Raw genomic sequence first — 21,102 nt, forward strand, 5'->3', positions numbered from 1 at the left:
GCGACTTTTAACGCTATCTAGCGTTATTATACCAGTTGATTTAAACACATATATAAAAAATATATATATGATTTAAAACAATAGCTCCTTGATCTTGTTAAAAATCACTATAATTCCTGAGTAAGTTAGCTAACAGTCATCATTTTACCTTGTTTCGCAGAGGCTATTCTTTTGCTGTAAATCTTCCCACTGTGCGGTTTTATTAATTGTTTGCCATTATTAACTTTATTTAATCATAATATATTTTAAACTAACAAAATGTACACTGATTTTTGAGCAATTGGGGAATGTTCGTGTAGCAGAGGTGATTGATTAACTGTTTACATCTCTGACCTAAAGGCGCACGAGTGACGTAATTAAAGAGCGACCACGCAAGAGATGGCTGCTCGCACGGCATGCACTTGCCTTCTGGTTAGAATTCACGAACTTTTGAACAGATCTTGTGAGTTAGATGTTCCTGTTTAAATTACCGGTGATTGTATTGACATAATTGGGTTTAAAATGAAATTATTAGATATCTTAGTGATGTAAGGAACTCACGAATGTGTGTTAAATACAAAAGCACAATTCTTTAGAGGATAATTGGCTGAATTTGATTTATATCTATTAATTGTAGATATAAATACTATTAAATATAACTCTTTAAAGTTAGTGTGTATTATTGTATTTTTGTTGAACTGTAAAACGGACCTTAATTCGCAAAGAATTAGCTATTAAATATATTTTATTACATAAAGCACCTTTAAAGTAGCAAGTAGACGGCTAGAGAAATGGGATCTCTAGTTGTGTCAAAATCAAGGACTTGCATTAAGTATCTCTGCACATCATGGGTTGTCAACCCCTTGTATTTCAGGCCTGCTTTGGCTTGTTTACCACAACAAAACCTTGTGCATGCTGTCAGGTTCATCATAAATCCACACACACAATATTACAGCACAAAAGGAGACAAACAAGCACACAGCCGGGTTTCCAAAGAAAAAGGGTTCACTCCCAGAACGAGACCTGCATTCCCCAATTCAGTATTCACTGCTGGAACGGCCAGAAGAACTGCTGAATATATGAAAAAGAGAGCTGGGGCGGATACAGAAGAGCTGTCAAATAATACATCCACGAGAGGAAGAGGATCTGTAAAAGTTGCTCTTCCTGATCATCCGCTGACCGCATCCGAATGGGCAAAGTTCAAAGAGAGTTCCTCCAAACCTGAACGCTTCGAGATGCAAATGATGGAAGGACTGCTGGCCACTAATGCAGACATCAACATCGCCAAATCTCTCTTGGTCTACGTGGTTCAGGACAAGGGCACCCTTTCCTATGAACTCCTTTTGAGATATCTCACGCTGTGTGTCACGGGTGGCCACCACTCGGAGGTGTTTGACACTTACGACATCATGAAAACTTGCTTTAAAACTCTCGACACGGGCGCTTCGTCCCTGTTTATTAAAGGTTTCGGTCAAACTGAACGCTGGAGGGAGGCGCTTGTGGTGTTGGAGGGGATGAAGAAGGCCCTCCTTCCATCTCCTCGTAACTATAGTGATGCCATCGCGGGGCGGCACTTCATGGTGACATTGAGACGAGCTGGATGCTGTACAATGAGCTCCTGGAACTGGGTCTCGTCCCTAATCAGGACACCTGGCAGTGTCTGTTTCAGAGCGGCATTACCCAGCGAGGACAGGAGGACAAGCTCTTTTCTGTTCTCTCATATATGAGAGATAATCAGATCTACCCAGAGGAGCCGCTGATTCAAACTATCAAAGCTTGGTTTGAGAGGTAAATATAGAAAAAAAAAAGATTACATCATATAAATGTATATCATATAAATATTTGATTTAACTGTTTTATTTTCTCCATCTCCACAGTTTCCCGGAAAAGAAATGGAGTGGGAAGTTCTCATACGTGGCCCCCAGGTACTAATTTCAGTTTTCATTTTCAGGTAAAAATATTGTCAATATCGACTTTTATTAACTGATTATTTGGTGTGGAAATATCTTGTGCTTTAGTGGAGAGTGCAAAAATTGCAAGGCATCACTTGAATCCATTCAGCTGACTGAGGAAGAGTATGCTGAGCTGAAGGACAAAGTGATGAAGAAAGTCATAGAAGGAAGTGACGTCTTCAAGAAAACCACCCCAGAGGTCTGTCTCCAACATTAACATTAGCTAATGATAGATAGATAGATAGATAGATAGATAGATAGATAGATAGATAGATAGATAGATAGATAGATAGATAGATAGATAGATAGATAGATCAAATGAACATTAAACCAGTGTTGTTATACCAGTATTTAGCTAAAACTACACTAAAACTAATAATAGTCATTTTATCTGTTAATGAAGCTGGAAATGTAATATAAATACTATACGAAAAATATAAACTTAAGTGCTTGATTGTCTAAAACTAAAGCTGAAATAAAAATAAATTATAGCTAAATATAACTAAAAAAAAAAGAATAGCAATTATAAAAGCACATAATAGAATGACTAAATCTTGAACTAAAATGACAATGATAACGGGAAATATAAAAATAAAAGGCAATTCAAAATATTAATAAATACTATACTTACACAATATAATATTTGTATTGTTAAATATTTGTATAATATATGTTTTTATAAATCTCAATTTCTGTTAGAAGAATTTATTAGCATAATAATATACATGTTCCAAATAATTGTAAGGGTCTTAAAACTTGAATCTTTATGCAAAAATTTTTTTATCTTTTTGAATTTCTGGTGAACTGTGACCTGGGTGCGTTTTATGAAATTTACCTTTATAAGTTTGAAGTTTAGTTTAAGGTAAAGGTTTTATTGTGTAGTTCTGTTTCACTCCACTAGATGGCGAAAGCGTCCTATACACCCTGTATTCACATTTCTACATGACTGATTAAACATGTTATACACATGTTACACGTTATATATTACCTAATCTTCAAATGCCTTTAGATTATGTCCTCCTTAAAAATAATAAAACAATACAGATACGGACTAAAAACTAAAGCTATTTTCTGTGTTGCACCAAATAGGTTGCAACTTCAGGACAGACAAGTTTGGTAGTCGTCCCGAATTAGAAGATGTTCCATGCAGTTTTGAGCTCCATCTTAAATGGAGTCTGCCCCTGAATTAGATGATGGTGTTGTCCGGTGGGCTGCTTTTTTCAGGCCTTGGGGTCTATAGATGTCATAAGCATGTGATCCTGTCTAGTTCCACATTTAGATATGATGCAGGGGCTTTCCAACACATGTTCCTTCATGTGTCTGTCCGGTCCCCGTTTAGAAAGCCCATGAATACAGTCCAACCGAAGACACAAGGTCACAAGGCGTGCAACTCCTCTGAAATTCCATTCCCCAGAGAGAACAGTCGTGTTTGTTTGCAAACACCATTCTCACGGTTAGGAAACGCATTCAATTTCCAAGCACTGTCTCAGAAAGGAACATTTTTATACAGTACATCTTGGAAAAACAAAATACTCAGTATAGCCATAAACGCTCTCTAATTTGGTCGTGCACATGATTGATGCTGAGACATGTGTACTGCCTATGTGCTTTTTGCTGTCGTTAAGCGCAACACAATGGGCTTTCACATTTCAGCCCTCAAAAGCCTCTCACATGAGTGACCCTGGAAAGTCCCCGGCCTGCCTCTCTGCAGCACTGCATGGACTCCAGCCCCTCGCCATCGCTACAGCACCGCCTTATGAAGTGAAACCAGTGCAAGACAGTTAAAACACCCCCAGTCAAAACTCTGCAGAGGCATTTAAAAACCCCTAGACAATCATTTTGCCTTTAAAGGGAAAAAATGTGGTGCTTTTGGGTGGTTGATGTGAACTGTGTCCTACTCTGTGACAAATTAATAAACCTTTAAAATATTGCATATTTATTTGACATGACCTAATAGTAACTGTGAGATTGCATGGAATATTTGTGCTTTAAAACAAGAAGAAAAAAAAGAAATTTTTCCACACTATGTATATTTAACTTTCAAGTATTATAAAAAAAAAAGTGTGTATATATATATATATATATATATATACATGTGTGTGTGTATTATTACAATTTAAAATATATGTATTATTACTATTTAAAATATATGTATTATTACTATTTAAAATACGTTTTTTATTATATTTTGAAAGTAGTTTATTCCTGTGAAGGCAAAGATGAATATTCACTTCAGAAATCATTCTAATATTCTGATTTGCTTTGATGAATACAAACTTCAAAAGAACAGCATTTATTTGAAATGGACTGCCATTCTTTATTAATTTAGTGTATAATTGCGGAGTAAATAAAAAATAAAAATGACTTACTATAAACATTTGGATGGTAGTGTATTTAGAGGGGAAATGTTTTTTGATTCAATGTTTGTGTTAAATATAAATCATTGGTGTAAAAAAAAAAAAAAACCTTTTACAGTTTTAATTGTCAGTGGACTTTAAATGTGGCCAATGTGTTCTGTTAATGCACTATATGGTTATTAACAGGTTCAGAAATCAGTAAGTAAGTATAATATCAGATTAGCATATCAACCTTTTGTTAAAAAGGCCCTTTTTTAGTTTCCTCACAGTCAGTGGCCAGCAGTTTTTCAGGTCAAGTGTGAGCTTGGGGGAGCCTGTTTTTCCCGTTTCAAAAGCACCAAGCTTATAATAAGGAAAAGTACAGGACATGCAGATGCCTTTTCATTAATGTCTGCCGTGGGGCACGGTGTGGGTTACATGTACTCTAATTCATCTAATTTCTTTGTTCTCTTGGCAATTTTGTGTGTGGCTGCCTTTAATTTTATTGGAATTTCATGCATGCTTTGAACAAAACAGAACAGGTTCTGAGGATTTATCAAATGCTGTTAATTTGTTTTAAATGATTCAAGCTAAATCATGCAAGTGTACATTGTGTTAATAATCACTCAAGGCTGAAGGTGCATGTTTTAATTGTCATGGGCTATTGTGTATGTCCCCCCCAAAAATGAGATTGTGATCACTATGAAATCTGTTACAGATTTATTTGTGTATTCCCGACACACCCATTCTGTAGGTTCAGAGTTAGGCGCAGGGCGAGCTGGTACCATATGCACGTGACCTCTCGACACCATCAGGGAATCCCCTGTGTTTCTATTCCCACTCAATTTAACCTCTCCATGGCCACGAGACGATGCGGAGCGAAACCAAAACACAATAAAAACACACTTACAATGCTAGATCTTTGTCTTCAACATCTCATTGCGTTGCACGTAGTTAAAACCAGGTGAAAATGCAGGTTTGGATTAAATTCATCAAAGTGCTGAAATTACTAACCCTACTCAATGCTGCAGAATTTTTTAAGAGTTGAACAACCGATCTCTAACCGCTAACCCCCACCAAAACCAAAAAGGAATTCCCCAAATATCCAGCTCCCCTTCCCCCTCTCTTTCTGTGGCGCTCACCCCTCCTCCAGTCATGCATCCTCTCACACACTAGATACTTGACAAACACTAAACAGGATTTTTAGAATGCAAAGTAGCTGCACTTATTCGTTTTTGGTGTCTTGTTTTCACACATGGGTTGCAATCTTCAGTTTTTGCATATTAGTGCTTTGGAGCAGCGGAAATTGGAATTTCAGAAGAAAGAATTCTCACGCTTCAGGCAGAAATGAAAGCACTGGTTTCCAGCCACCTGGCAGTCCAGGAATACCTGTGGTTTTCACAGACATCGCTCTGTGTGTATTAAACAGAAGCTTGTGTATTAGCTGTTGGACTTGACCACATTGTTGTTTCCTCAGCTTTGAGGAAGAACTTGCACAGTTTTGCAGTTTGCTCAGAACCGTGATACAGATATTTTTTCCTCTATTACAAAACTTCATTTACAGATATCTTTAATCTGTTGGAGAATTGTCATCTCAGCTTGACTGCATTTTAATGCATAATACTTTTTCCGTCCTCTACATTTCAGAAGAAATGTACTATTGTTCGTTAGGAAAATGAAAACGACATGTGATTTGAGATGAATCAATGTGCCTGTTGAACTGGTTTACAGATTCCACAGAATGATTCATTTGTGAATTCGATGGATCTGATTCAGTGTTATTTTAGAGTTATTTATAAACTGCTAATTATTCCTTAAAACACAATTACTAATATGTTTTAAATGCTATTTCAGAGTCTTTTTAACTCACAATTGGATGTTTAATTTAGTGTTACTTGACATTTCTGCAATTATTTGCGAAATCAACTAGCTACTATTTATCTTTGTTATAATTTAAGAAATTTCAGTGATTCTATCGGAGCAAATCTTGAGTTAAGAGTTCACTTAAATTCACTGAGCTGATTAAATAAATTAATATGCAGCATTATTAACATTATTGCTTGCTTAATTGTGGATTATATGTATGCAAATACAATTGTTTTTTTTTTTGGACTAAATTAATGTCTGGTTAGTACTATTACTTATGTAATGTTTCAACAGAGTAAATGTATATAGTGTATAGTTTTTGTGTACTTTGACACTGATGAACTCTAGGCATGAGTGTGCATGACTTTGCTATCACACTTTGCTATCAAGCTAAAGTTAATGAATCAACAGCCGTTTGCTGCTCTGAGGCTCGAGGACAGACAGGTGAGGGAGTGACATGGCCCCAGTCCAGCTGGAAATTCCCTTGTTTTGTTTATATGTTGTCCCAAGGACAATTTGGGAGGTATTTCAACATCTTCTTAAACAACAACAAAGAAGGAGGAAGTTCTAGCTTTTTTTTTTTTTTTGGCCCTGCTATTCAAGGGGCCCATATATGCTCTTGTGTTATTCAGCGAAACACAACCTGATCACGTTTTTGAAGTTGAGCCAGGTGTGGTCAAGTTCTGTTTGAAGCTCTATTGTATGCCAGTAACGAATGCTTAAATATCCCTTAAGACAGATAGGAAAAGTCAAACATTGTTCAACAAAAGTTGTTTTTATACAATGCTCTGACAAAAAGAAGGTAGTATGTTCAGTTCTTGGCCAGTACTTGTCGGACTATCTGTGAAGACACTGCTTTATCTCTCTATTGAATGTTTTGCACTTATACTTCCTGTACATTCTTGTCTGCACATATCTCAGCTTTTTTTCATTAATCTGATATGTAGAGTTTCAGCCAGGATCACTTACAATGACACATCTGTTTGCTATAAGAGTCACCCGCCGGTCCTCGTGATTTTTTTTTTTGAAACAATAATCTTGTTTAAAGGTAAAATGTGTCATTTCTGTGTACTAGCATCACCGAATGGAAATGCAAATATAAAGATTGTTTCCTCAGCTGTTCCAGGAAGCTAAAATCCTAATTTAATGAATGTTATCCTCCTTTGCTTGCTTTGATAGTATTTTTATATATATATTATTATGACATTTATTAATATTTTGAATAAATCTTTATTCTTTTACTTTTTTAGTAATTTTTGTGCTTTTAATTTTTATTAGTTTTTAATTTTAATTTTATATTTTCCTTAGTACTTTATTCATTTTAAAACTGGTATTTATTACTGCAACTCAAATGTACTTGTTTAAATGTTATTGAATGTGCTTTTTTTCCCTCACAGCATTTCTAATTTCCATTTAACGTGTCCCTATTATTGATTTTTTTATTTTTATTACCTTTCATGCAGTGTGACACAGCTCTGAGTGAATGAAAAGATCCTGCAATTTTTTAATCTGAAAGTGCACCGTGTATAAAGTTATTGTCTCTCTAAAGAAAGTTGACTGGATCATTGAAATTAGTCATTTTTAAAACGAATCCCAAGCCATTTCATGTTAACGTCAACATGGAACATTAGCACATTGCCCACCCACTTGTTGGTCTTTTCGCGTTGCCCTATGTTCCATTCGGAAGGGCTCTTCCCTACGCCCTAATATCTTCAAAGGGGTTTACCCTTCAGAATGAGAATCGAAGGGTTGAAGGGTGTAGGGGACCAAACAACTGTTTTTTGTAGTGCCCTTCTGCATCATCATCATCACGTGCCCACACAGAGATGCAATAAAATCTGCGCAAAGGATCATATGAGCCCGAAGTGTCCACCAGTTGTAGCCTTCAAAATGCTTCATTTCGAACGGACCTTTAAAGTGGCCAGTTTTAAGCACTTCGGTTTGGAACGACCCTTCAATATCGCGGCCATGATTGTTTTCACTCCGAAGGGCCCTCTGGAGCCTGATATATCCCATTTGGAACGCACCTCTAGTCTGAATGAAAATGTAAATTCATTCTGTGCCACTAAGTGCCGCTTTTGGAGCGATAAAATAACGGTTTCCTGGTAACTCTGTACACAAAGCAGCACTATGCTCACAAGCAGAGAAAATTTATAAGAGACATGCCACTTCCACAATCCTCAATACAACTATATAAGGAAAACCCATGACAGCAAAGATGGCGGTTGTATGCACATGTCCCGCTACTCTCGCTGGAAAGCCAATCATCTGCTTTTAACAGTCAAGCTGGGAAACACTTAAGCCTATCGTCTGGTTCCACTGATGCGCACAATTGAGGAACCCTTGCGCATGCGTAGTAAAAGTGCCTTAGTGCCTTGCCTAAAAGGACTTTGTCACAAGTGGTTTATCAGCATTGTTGAGGGTAACGCATGACAAGTAATTGAGTTACGTAATCAGATTACTTTTTTCAAGTAACTAGTAAAGTAATGCATTACTTTTTAATTTACAAAAGAATATATAAAGTTGCTTTTTCAAATATGTAACGCAAGTTACTTTTTTTCTTTTGCAATTTATTGATTGACATCTCTCCTGTCCCCATGTCGACAGAAATCTGTTACTGTAGTTCTAAAATAAATATGAATATGCATTAATTCATCTCACTACACACAGATTAAAAAAATAATGCATCTCAGAAGGACACAAACCTGCAATAATTCAATGTTAAACAACACAAATATATTTTATGGATTTAATCCCATTCTGTAAACCAATGTCTTTGCTTCTGATCTTGGATGATCCAGTTGAACCATACTATTAATCAAAAATTAGAGAAACATGACAAACATTTGTAGTTGAAATTTCTTCTTCTGCATTCTACTGTACGTAAATTTAAATGTACTTTTCTCTTCAGCCAGAGGCATATTCATTTCACTTTTGGTGTGAAAAGGCTTTTATATTTGCCAAAAACTTTTATTTTTATTTTAAAAACAAACGAGCAAGCCCTGTCCAGATTTAAAAAGAAATGCAAAAGTAACGTAACAAATTATTTTCCATAATGTGTTTATTTATCAAGTAGCAAAATTAGTTACTTTTTTATGGAGTAAAGCAATATTGTAATGCATTACTTTTAAAAGTAACTTTCCCCAACACTGTTTATCAGGCATTACAGTATAGGCAATATGAATGAAATATGAGACCAATTGGACCAACCGCTGCAGATTAGCATCATGCAAAGGAGGGGTTTGGAAAAACTAAATCATTGAGCGAATCATTTGGAAGTCTTTGAATAAGTAAGGTAAAAAAATAAATGCATATTAAAAGACAATGAAATTTTTTGACCTTGCATGCATGTAAGCTTGCAGCTGGGGACTCCCAAAACCAAAATATGAACCTTTCATTAACCATAATATAGAGACACTTTAAGTGTGAGTCTGTCATCTAATATTTGTTGTATTTCATATATTTGAATGTTTTTTAATAGTTGTAGTTAACCGTAACAACACTGGTTTGATATTAATTCTGTCCATTCTAAGAGCTAACTAATGTTTTCAGCTGTCCTTCCTGTCTTGTGCAACACTGGTTGCTTTTCTCTTGTGCAATGTGCTGCATAACACCAAAGTGAGGAAATTTACATAGAAAACCCCCATACATCCAGGTAACCGTCTGTTCCTTTAGTTGAAAAAAACTGAAGGACGGTTACTAGAGTGCACGTCTTCGCTGCCTTATGTTGTTGTTGTTTTTTTGCATGGAGTTTTAATCTCTGACTAGTTTTAGCATTAGAACACCATGGAAATACTGCAATGTTTGACTATATATCTACATTGCACTGCAAATTTGTAATTGTTTTTGCAATGGATATTGTTTACACCCTATATATATATATATATATATATATATATATATATAGAGCACCCATTTGACATTATATTAACTGTATCACCATATAACATGCTTGTTTGTGTTCTGTACAGGAGCTTAAAAGCTTTAAGAGTTTCGTGAAGCAGAGACCACCCTTTGATATTGTCATTGACGGTCTTAATGTGGCTAACACAACACCCAAAGCCACCCACTCTGAGACGGTAAGTGATGGTAACTTCACTGCTTTGGATGTTCCAAGACAGGGCTGATTTGTCTGTGACCTTTTAAATCACTTATTTGTCTAGACAGTCAACCTACTCTGATTTAATGCTTTAAAGCTGCCAAAAATATGTTTGTTTACCTTAATACTATAGTGTTCAACTGGTCAGAATAAATAAAAAAAACACATAAAACCAGAAGTAAGTGCCATATGTGCCACTAGGGAGCAATGCTAAGCATGGTTTTAATGCAGCAGAACAGGTTTAGGGAACAGTGCCAATTTCTCAAAGTTTCCAACCCGAAAGACCCCAAAAACAGTTTAACAAAACCCATGAAACCCACAGTTACTCATATTAAAAATTAGGGAAATTCAGTTTCCATGTAATGTTAAACAGAACGTGTTACACACCCTCCCTCCTACAAGGTAGTGTCAGTCCCAGACAGAAATGGCTTTAAAATTGGTTATGCTCCATTATAATAATACCTAAGGGATTTTTTGCCAACAAATAGGCTAATATTTTTAGATGAGTACCCACTCCCACCACCCATTAACCGACAACCAGTGACTTTCAATGGCCTAGGACCATTGAGTAACATTAAAGAGACAGCTCATTCTGTCATTATTTACAACCTTCCACTTATTCCAAACCTGTATGAGTTTCTTTCGTCTGTTGAGCTCAAAAGAATATTATTTAAAGTTGTGGGTGACCAAAAAATTGGGTAGCCATTTTCATTGCATTTTATCCAGTCAGTGGATCCCACAAACTCTTTGGTTACCAATATTGTTTAAAATATCTTCTTTTGAAACTCATACAGTTGAGTAAATAATAACCAAGTTTTCATTTTCGGATGAACTATCCCTTTAAGGCAAGAGACCACAAGTAAAGAAAGTAAAATTTTAACTAACATTTTATAGCCTAAATAAACTTTATAGACTACAAAGAGGATTTTGTGCAATGGGAAGGTTCTCCAAAAGAACCATTTGAAAACCTTCATTTTTAAGAGCATAAATCCCCTTACTTCCCCAGTTAGGTAATCAAAGTTCATTAAGACAGTGACTTTGTATTACAAGCTTCTTGAAACCTTTTTCAAACTCTTTGTGTCATTTTGTTGACGTATTGTATTTTTTACAGAGGGAATTTTGGATATCTATTTTTATCATTTAATAAATCAGTAAATGATGGAAGCCTGTTTCCACCAGTGATTTTAAAAGTAGAAAAGGTAATTGCAAGTTTTTATCTCACAATTCTAACTTTTTTGCGCAATTGCGAGTTTTCATTTTAATACAGTGTTGCATAATACAAACTCGCAATTCTGAGAAAAAAAAAAAGTTAAAATAGCAAGATATAAAATTGCAGTTCTGAGAAAAGTCAGAATTTTAAGTTTATATCTCACAATTCTGACTTTATATAACACGCAATTGCGATCTCTCAATTCTGAAAAAAAAAGTTAGAATTGCAAGTTTGTATTACGCAATTCTGAGAAACAAAAAATCTGAATTATGTGATGATAATTTGAAGTTACTTTTGTTATTATTTTTCAGGGCTTTGTCCACAACTAGAATAAAAATCAACCCTGTTTTTAAGAAATAAAATGTATATTAGAACTTATGACACAGTAACTATTTCCTCTGTAAAATCCTTAAGAATATACTGTTAATAGGAATAAAACGAGTACGTTTGCTGTAAATAAGTGTTACAGAAGTGGAGATTTCTGGCTTGGGGCATGAGAAGAAACTCATTTAAAGAAAACGGCCTTTAACCACAAATACAGTATTGTAATTGTAATGAAAGTGTAATAAAATTAACACTTAAATGTGTATTTAACACATTTTCTTTCCACGAGACTGAAAGAGGACAAATTATGGAAGCAAAATAGCCCAAAATAAATACATTTACCAGTGCATTATTATTTTATTTAATTTTTTATTCCTGTAGTGTTTTGCTTCAACAGATATGATAACATTAAGCTACAAATTCTGATGTAACACAAAGTCCCTTGACCTTCGACCAGATCCTTTGCTTTCTGCCCACTCATCAATGGCTTCCATTTGAACGTCACACAGTCACACATTATTAACACGGACGCTCCCCATAGCAATTGTACACGGAGGCAGGGGATTTTACATTCATTTTGCTATGACTAACCCTGTATTTTAAGTCTGACATGTGCCTTTTGTGGGCAAGTTTATTTTTGGTGCTAACATTTACCCTACTTCCACGCTGACTGGCGCATTCATTGATATGCTAGAATTAACCGGATTTTTCTGCACACAGTCTGAGCAGGGTGTGAAAGGGAAATGAAGTGAATCTGTGGCCAAAGTAGGTCTATATGATTTGTTTACAGGCTAAGAAACCAGACTGTATGCAAGAAAGTGATTGTAAATTTACAAGACTAACATGCTGGAAGGAAGTGCATCTAGAAATTCTAAAGTAAAGGTGACTATAAACAGAGGTTAAGGGTGGATTGTAAAACAGTGTGCTACTGTACTGTGTGTGTACGGTGCTTTCCAGAGTGAAACAGCCCATCTGTGGCTCACCGTCCACTTCCTTATCATGAATTAGCAGAAAATGATCACACCTGCAATTCCACATTTAACACTTCCTCATGTCTGAAATAGCAAAAGAAAGGATACAAGAGAAACTGGAATTCATTGGGACTCACTTTGCATATTCAAACTGTAGATATCATTACAGTTATCAAAATTTTCGTGAGGAATATATTTAGAAAGATAAGACAATGCAGCTGGTCTATGCAATGGTGTTATGCATGCATATGTACACACACACGCACACATATATATATAGCATTTATTTTTAAAACTGTTTTTTTATATATCTGTGCAATGTATCTATACTGTTATTACAACTAAAATATTTTTCTGATCTAACTTTTCACAATAATTACATTGTTTTCTAACCAACTGGTTCAAAATTGAATGTTTTGCTGGATTTGCTGGAAAAGTAATCTTTAAAAATAGTATTTTATTATACTACTGTTTTTTATTTTATTTTAATAATTTATTTTATTTCATGTTATATGTAATATTAAAAAAAAAATTTTTTGCACTACTGTTCTAGATTGTCTACTCATTAACATATTGTTAATATAAAAATAAAACATCCATCTAAAAATGAAACGTTAATTAGTCACAACTTCCTGGTGCTAGACGTTTGTTACTGCTGGAAGTAAAATTACAACAATATATATATAAAAAATTATCATATTATAAATAATTAGACCTGTCTTATGAATAGTTCATGCAAGTATGGAGTGTTAAATATGAAAATCTACATACAAAGACCCTTGGATATTTTTAGCAAACAGTTGTAACCTTTACTGCCTGTACTTTGTATGGGGGGTATTGGAAAAACAACTTCCTGTGTAATCAGGAAACTCCCCCTCCTGGTTTGTGCGTAAGTGGGTGGTACAGAAGTAGGTTAAAACAATGTGAGCAAGAATAATTTCCCTACAGCTGATCTGCTAAAGGTCCTAAATTCATCGGTAATGCCGAGGGAAATTCCTCCAAAAAAGTCATGAGTTGCAGCTTATTTCATAGAGAACCATCTGAATGAACCGAGGTCTCTCATTCATTAAAGAAATCATGAATGACCTCATTCATGTCTAATATCTAAACAGAAATGGTAAAAAGGTCACAGAGAGTGTGAATTATCTCTGCAGTTGCTAGCAGTTGTGTCGGAGCTGGAACAGCAGGGACTGAACATCCTGGTCCTTGGCAGGAAGCACATGCTACAACCTTCCCGGAATTGGGATAGACAAAACATGAACAAGATCAAGCAGAAAGCCCACTGCTTCTTCACCGAGAACATGTTAGTATGACCCCACTTTCCTCAATCATGTAATGCACAAGCTTTTCCAAAACCTAGTAAGCTGCCTACATAGGCTGCATTTTATGCTAATTGGAGTATCATAATAGAAGTTAAGCAACACACTAACATCCCACTCTATAAATTTTGCATTTGTTAGCTACTAGACAGAGGTCTGGAATAATTAAGATTTTAATGCTTTTAATAGAACTCCCTTATGGTCACTAATGCTGCTTTTCTTTGATAAAAATACTGGTAATATTATTACAAAATAAAAGGAACTGTTTTCTGTTTTAATATATTTTAAAATATAATTTATTCCTGTGATTTTTCATCATCATTACTCACCATTACTTCATAATCATTACTGTTTCATCAACAGTCTTCTGTGTCACATGATGCTTCAGAAATCATTCAAATTTGCTGCTTAGGACACATGTATAAAACATTTTTGATTTTTTTTTACATTAATATTTTGTTTTGTTTTGTTTTATTATTTTTTTTAAATGCTTAATATTTTGTGGAAACCATTATATACTACCAATCAAATGTTTTGAGTAAGAAAGAATTAAAAGAAAATAAATAAATAAATACTTTTATTTAGTATGGATGCATTGACCAAAAGTGACAGTAAAGACATTTATAATAATACAAAATATTTCTATTTTAAACAAATGCTGTTCTTTTGAACTTTGTATTCATCAGAGAATCCTTAAATAAGGTTTCCACAAAAATATTAAGATCATCATTAATATTGATGAATAAGAAGAACCATTAATAATTGAGCAAAAAAAAAAAATTTATAATAACTGAACACCAATTCAGCATATTAGAATGATTACTGAAGAAATAAATTGAAATAAAAACAATTACCTTCAAACGAAAACAATTCTTATAAATTGTAATATTTCACAATGATGCTTTTACTGTATTTTTATTGTATCTTGGTTAGCATAAGAGACTTATTTCAGAAACATTATACTTATTTCCTAACATATGAACAGTTGTGTGTATGTTTGTTTTGTAACAGTTTTGTAATGTGTATAGTGAAGCATGTACCAATCCCTTCCCTTCTCTGCGCAAGTCAATATAAACCCATAATGATTTCATTCACCAAGTATGAAAGGTATTTTTGATAGAGTACTCTGATTTTCTTGGATGGCTGCCACAGATCTGAGGACGACCCGTTCCTGCTGTATGCTGCTTTGCACTCTGGCGTTCACTGTAACTTTCTTAGTCGTGATCTGATGAGAGATCACAAAGCCTGCTTGTCAGACAGTGCAACCAGACGCCTCTTCTTCAAGTGGCAACGTGGCCATCAGTTGGTGATCAGTCATTACGTCCCAGGAAACAGAGTTCGATTTCAGGTAGGTGTATGAATGGAGAGATCTTCTATAACCAGGATTATGAGGATGACTGTTGGCTTTGCTCTGTGTGTTCTAGAGGATCTCAGCTTATGACACCATCATTCAGAGGTCTGGCAGCTCCTGGCACATTCCTTATGATGAGAATAGAGGAGATAGAGCCACATATGAGGTTCCTCAGAAATGGCTCTGCCTCACTCAGGAGCATTGAGGCTGGAGTTAACTACTCGTGTACTTGCTGAGAAATATTAAATAAACAATGCTTTGCAAAATGTCCAATTGTGTTTTTTCTAATGCTTTTATGTATAAACACACACACACATAAATGTGTTTGTAATATAAATAAATATGTGTATGTATTTATAAATACGTAATAAATAAACACAGTACACATGCATATATTATGTAACCAAAAACTATTATTTTGGATGTGATTAATCGTTTGACCGCACTAATAAGACTTTTCTTTTTTTAAATATACTATATAAATTGTAAATTTCTGTTGATTTTATTGCACATCTACTGTTATATTATTTAATGACAGGAACAGTTGTAGATGATGTAATGTTGACTGCTTCTTGTCTTCTTGCATCATGTAAAAAATAAATAATAAAATCCTCAGAGGCCCATATTTTTAAGACACAAGGGCCATATCTTTATATTATTATAAGGCTGTGAGTCTAAAGTACGGTTGCATAAATCCTTTTTTTTCACTAGCATATGTAGGTTTCTAGTTAATGGTACACCTTAAAGCAAGGCTCTGTTTTATTATAAAGGTAGATTTTAACTGACAATTTGCACTGTTTTAAGGCATTTTTCATTAGGTAAATTATAAATATTAATAAAACATATATTTGCTGCTCTTTACTTATTCTAGTCGTGGAAACAAAATATGTACAACACTTGAATTCTGAAACACCTGTTTACCTTGCCCACATCAAACACTCATTTACATGAATTATTGCTAGTTAGCAGCACAAATTGGGAGTTTCTTCTTTGGACCAAAGATCATAGCACAAATGCTTGTTTTAACAGAAATTAACTACTTCATTGAGGAGCAATATTTGTATTTAGACATTTTTACCTTACCATAAAAATCATTTGCGTCAAATACTTCAATTTATTCAGTTAATTAACACTAATTTTCTATGTAAATAATCAGAATAAGAATTAATTACTTAATGAAATGTATGCATTGTGTATTACTATTACACAATACATTTTTACACTACATACTAAAACACAATGCAATGAACATGTTCGTATTATACAAACATAAACTATATCCCAAATAAAACTGTTCTTGGTAACTTCTTGGCCCGTTTAACCATTTGAGTGCGACGCGTCATGCCGTCTCACCCGGATATGAATGCTTGAGCCGGTGTTATCATTTCCTGTGTACAGCAGAGCTGTGTGGCTAGATCTGTTTACAAACTGTAATATTAAACTGTAAATCTTTCGCATTATGTCCCGAGGCTCGAGCGCGGGGTTTGATCGACACATCACCATCTTTTCTCCTGAGGGGAGACTCTATCAAGTCGGTGCGTATCGATGAAAGTGTGTCTTTAATAAACCGAAAGAATAAATGCCCAGTCATTTTGCACCAGGACCATTCTGCACTTTGTCTTGCTCAGACTTATGTGTTTATTGCAGCATTAAACATTAATGTGATTAAAAAAGATGTAAAATGTAAAAAAAAAAAAAAAAAAAAGCACGAGCGAAATATTTTGATAAAATTAGCGTTTTGACTCATTCATTTGTTCTCGTAATTTTCAGTTTTAGGTTACACGACAGATCCATCTGAATTCATTGTTTATAACATGATAAAAGCGGTTTCGGTTTCATGTTTATAATTATTAATATTATATGCATGCATGCAGTTTTATTCAGTTTTGTTCGCGTTTCACTTGAGCAGCTCGTGTATATATGTATGTGTGTGTGTGTGTATGTGTAACGTTATATTTTTTTTAACAATTTATGATCATAGTTAACATATTCATTTTATTTTCCACAGAATATGCATTCAAGGCCATTAATCAGGGAGGTCTTACATCAGTAGCTGTTCGAGGGAATGACTGTGCAGTTGTTATTACTCAAAAGAAAGTCCCAGTAAGTTCGTTTTTGCTGTTTAATATAAACTCAGTTTGATTTCAATTTAACTATTGCAATTTAACTGCAACCTGTTCCATATCACCTATGGAAAAATGTTTCGGTGGCTCGATGGCAGTTGTATGAGCAATGTCTCTGCATGCTCTTATTACGTTTTTCTCTTTATAATACCCAGGATAAGCTTCTTGATGAGTCCACTGTCACTCATTTATTCAGAATAACAGAAAACATTGGCTGTGTGATGTCTGGCATGACAGGTAAACTCATCTCAGCAAATGTCCAGCTTAAGTGAATTTTAGAATATCTCATTCGGCTCTTTTGCGTGGTGAAATGTAAATCTCTGGATTATTTTACACCACATGTGATTTATTATGTTTCTCTGTGAAGCTGACAGCAGGTCGCAGGTGCAGAGGGCGCGATACGAAGCTGCTAACTGGAAGTATAAATACGGTTATGAGATCCCAGTAGACATGCTGTGCAAGCGCATTGCAGACATCTCACAGGTGTACACACAGAACGCAGAGATGAGGCCACTGGGCTGCTGTAAGTATACAGTCTAATTCAGGATGGTACCAATGGAATCAAGTCACATTTATTTGTACACATTGTACAGCTACACAGAAATAAATAGGAAAATATCTTGAAAATGTCAAAAGAATGAATTAAATTTCAGCTCATCGCAGCTACACAGAAGAAAAGAGTTATAATTTATCTCAGTTTTGGTAAATAACAGTATCAAGGTGGCAGAGTTAATCAATTATTATTTTAATTTTAATTTAGCTATAAGTAGTATCAATATTCAGCGAGTCACTGTTGATTCAGGTCAGTTCAATGACTATTCATGTTCCAAAGTTCATCAACTATGAATGAATTTGATTTAGCTAAAAAAAAAAAAAGTTTCAGCTGAATATAGTTCAGTGTTGATTCATTTTAGTTTTATAGCAGCTAATCCAAGTTCCTGAATTATAGCTGAACTGAATGTATTTCATAAGCAGTTCTACAACTAGTATTAATATTCAGTTTAAAGTTAGTTCTCTGTTAATTCAGTTTAGTTGAATGGTGAATGGTGACATTGCAAAGGTGAATGAATTTGATTCAGCTCTTCAGATGACAATCATTGTTTTAGCTCAATTTAGTTCAGCGTTGGTTCAGGTTAGTTCAGTAACAGGGTCAAGCTTGAAAAATGCATAAATGGAAAAAATGTAAATATTCAGCTCAAGTCAGCTGTTTCAATTCATTAACTACATATTATGCAATACTGTAAATACTGTAGCTTGTGAAACAACCTGGTTATGCAACAGTAAATATTTAAAGTGTAGTATTGTTCAAATGTTATCATGAGACCTCAGAGAGATAATCTTCCAAACACATAAGGTTTTAATAGCCCAATGAATAATGAGCCTATAAATAGATAGTATGTAATATCGAGTCCAACACCTTGCAATGTGTGATATAACATTTGCATAACATTACATTGCATTTACGTACATGTATTTGTATATGTACTGTGTGTAAACCACCAAACCATACTCAGTAAACTGTCAAAAGTACTAGGTTAGTACGGTTAGTACTTTTAGACTATCTACATGCACTACCGTGCAAATGTTTGATTTATTTTTTTATTTGTCATTTCATTCAGCAAGGATGCATTAAATTGATCAAGAGTGACAGTAAAGACATTAAGAATATTACAAAAGATTTCTTTCAAATAAGTATTCTTTGATCTTTCTATTCATCAAAGAATTCTAAAAAAAGATAACATGGTTTCCACAAAAAATATTAAGCAGCACAAATGTTTTTAGCATTTATAATAATAATAAAATGTGTTTCTTGAGGCTAGTTGTTGTTCATATCTAATATCATGTCTAAAACATTACATTGTGTTCTCCAGTTGTGTATGTGGACATTTAGTATGAAATCCATGTATTTTAGGCATGCAAAAATGATGCACACATTATAATACTGCATTACTAATAAGAAAAGACATAGTAGTAGATCATTCTGTACATATCAGAATTCCATATTAAGGGTAGTTATTGTTACATGTGTATGTGGCATCAATGTAAAGGCATGCTTGTCAATATTGTGCGTTGTTCTAATCTGTCAGGTATGATTGTGGTTGGCGTGGATGAGGAGCTGGGGCCGCAGGTCTATAAATGCGATCCTGCAGGTTACTACTGCGGCTTCAAGGCCACTGCTGCAGGGGTGAAACAAACAGAAGCCACCAGCTTCCTGGAAAAGAAAGTGAAGAAGAAGTGGGATTGGACCTTTGACCAAACAGTAGAGGTATGATACATTCACCCCAAATGGAATTAATACCCTTAGTTGTGGTGGTATCCTCCTACATTGAGTTCTTTTGTGTGCACTTTTCACCTACACAGACTGCAATAAGTTGCCTGTCTACCGTTCTGGCCATCGACTTCAAGCCTTCAGAGCTGGAGATCGGGGTTGTTACCACAGAAGAGCCCAAGTTCAGGTGTGTTTGTATGTTTCAAATAGAACAGGATGTAATATTTTCATATCACTACATAGCATTTACATATGTCCTGCTGTATGTCAACCACCAAACCATTCTTTACAAACGGAAAAAAATCCCCACTAGGCACACGCACAGTTACTAATACTACTAGCTCTGCACTTTCAAACCATCTACAGTAGAGGTTCAACTTTTGGAAATTTATGAGCAAGGGCAAATTAAATTGATCATAAGTGACAGTAAAGGTATTTATATCTTGTAAAATATTTGAATGCTGTTATTAATCTTTTTATTAATAAGAAAAATGGTTTCAGAAAAAATATTAAGCAGCACAAAGGTTTTCAACATTGATAATAATAATAAGGGAATGTTTTATAAGTACCAAATTAGCATATTGAAATTATTTCTAAACGATCATGTGACACTGAAGCCTGGAGTAATCACAGAAATACCATTTTAAAATTGGTGATTATAAGATACTTCCTTCAAAAACATTTAGAAAAAACTCTTCCAAACCCCAAACTTTTCAACAGTAGTCTGTGTTCCAAACCACTAGGTCGTGTAACTTTCTGTTGTCATTTGTTGTGTAAAATGATTGAGTACATTTCTGAGGTCCATTTATGTATATATCTGTTTTTCAGAATTTTGTCCGAGTCGGAGATCGACACCCACCTCATGGCCCTTACCGAACGGGATTGAGAAGATCTGCACGAGACTACCCATGTGACAAAAAAAGTCTGAGAATTACAATCATGTCATCAATATTCAGGTCAACTGATGTTTTTTGCTGTTTATGTAGCTTTTTCTTGCAACAGTATAATAAAAAAAATGTTTTGGAAAACTGTTTAATTCTTTCTTTTTTTTTTTTTTTAAGCAAGTCAGATTTAAAATGCTTCTCTCTCTGGTATTTTTGTGTACATGTAATTATTTATTTATTTACAAATTGCATTATAAGAAAGTGTTGGCTCTTCAATATTAGTTTATTCTCAATAATTATTTTTAATTTTACATCAATACCATTTATCTTTATTAACTTAATGTCTTTCACTTTTTCAATATCTCAACTTTTAAGTATATTGTGTGTGTGTGTGTGTGTGTATCTCTTTAAAAGCCCTT

At 34.6% G+C, this 21,102-nt stretch overlaps 1 protein-coding gene and 1 pseudogene across 1 annotated transcript; both read left to right on the forward strand.

Annotated features, from left to right (window-relative positions):
• The first annotated feature begins 154 nt into the window (after positions 1-154).
• Positions 155-15,677, forward strand: LOC113117622 (mitochondrial ribonuclease P catalytic subunit-like; annotated as a pseudogene).
• A 1,077-nt stretch (positions 15,678-16,754) lies between these two features.
• LOC113117625 (proteasome subunit alpha type-6) lies at positions 16,755-20,822 on the forward strand. Its single transcript, XM_026286415.1, has 7 exons — positions 16,755-16,942; positions 17,416-17,510; positions 17,686-17,767; positions 17,898-18,053; positions 19,618-19,796; positions 19,892-19,986; positions 20,628-20,822. The coding sequence occupies exons 1-7, from the start codon at positions 16,867-16,869 to the stop codon at positions 20,683-20,685; spliced, it is 741 nt and encodes a 246-aa protein (XP_026142200.1). The 5' UTR covers positions 16,755-16,866; the 3' UTR covers positions 20,686-20,822.
• Positions 20,823-21,102: the final 280 nt, after the last annotated feature.

Source organism: Carassius auratus, chromosome 17 (assembly GCF_003368295.1).
Source record: "Carassius auratus strain Wakin chromosome 17, ASM336829v1, whole genome shotgun sequence".
Taxonomy (NCBI): domain Eukaryota; kingdom Metazoa; phylum Chordata; class Actinopteri; order Cypriniformes; family Cyprinidae; genus Carassius; species Carassius auratus.

What these genes read in the sequence shown, in the direction of transcription:
- LOC113117625 (XM_026286415.1), top strand. Translation starts at nt 16,867, where the DNA reads ATGTCCCGAGGCTCGAGCGCGGGGTTTGATCGACACATCACCATCTTT. An exon ending in GGGGAGACTCTATCAAGTCG is followed by an intron (nt 16,943 to 17,415) that starts GTGCGTATCGAT and finishes TATTTTCCACAG; the next exon opens with AATATGCATTCAAGGCCATT. An exon ending in CCTTTGACCAAACAGTAGAG is followed by an intron (nt 19,797 to 19,891) that starts GTATGATACATT and finishes TCACCTACACAG; the next exon opens with ACTGCAATAAGTTGCCTGTC.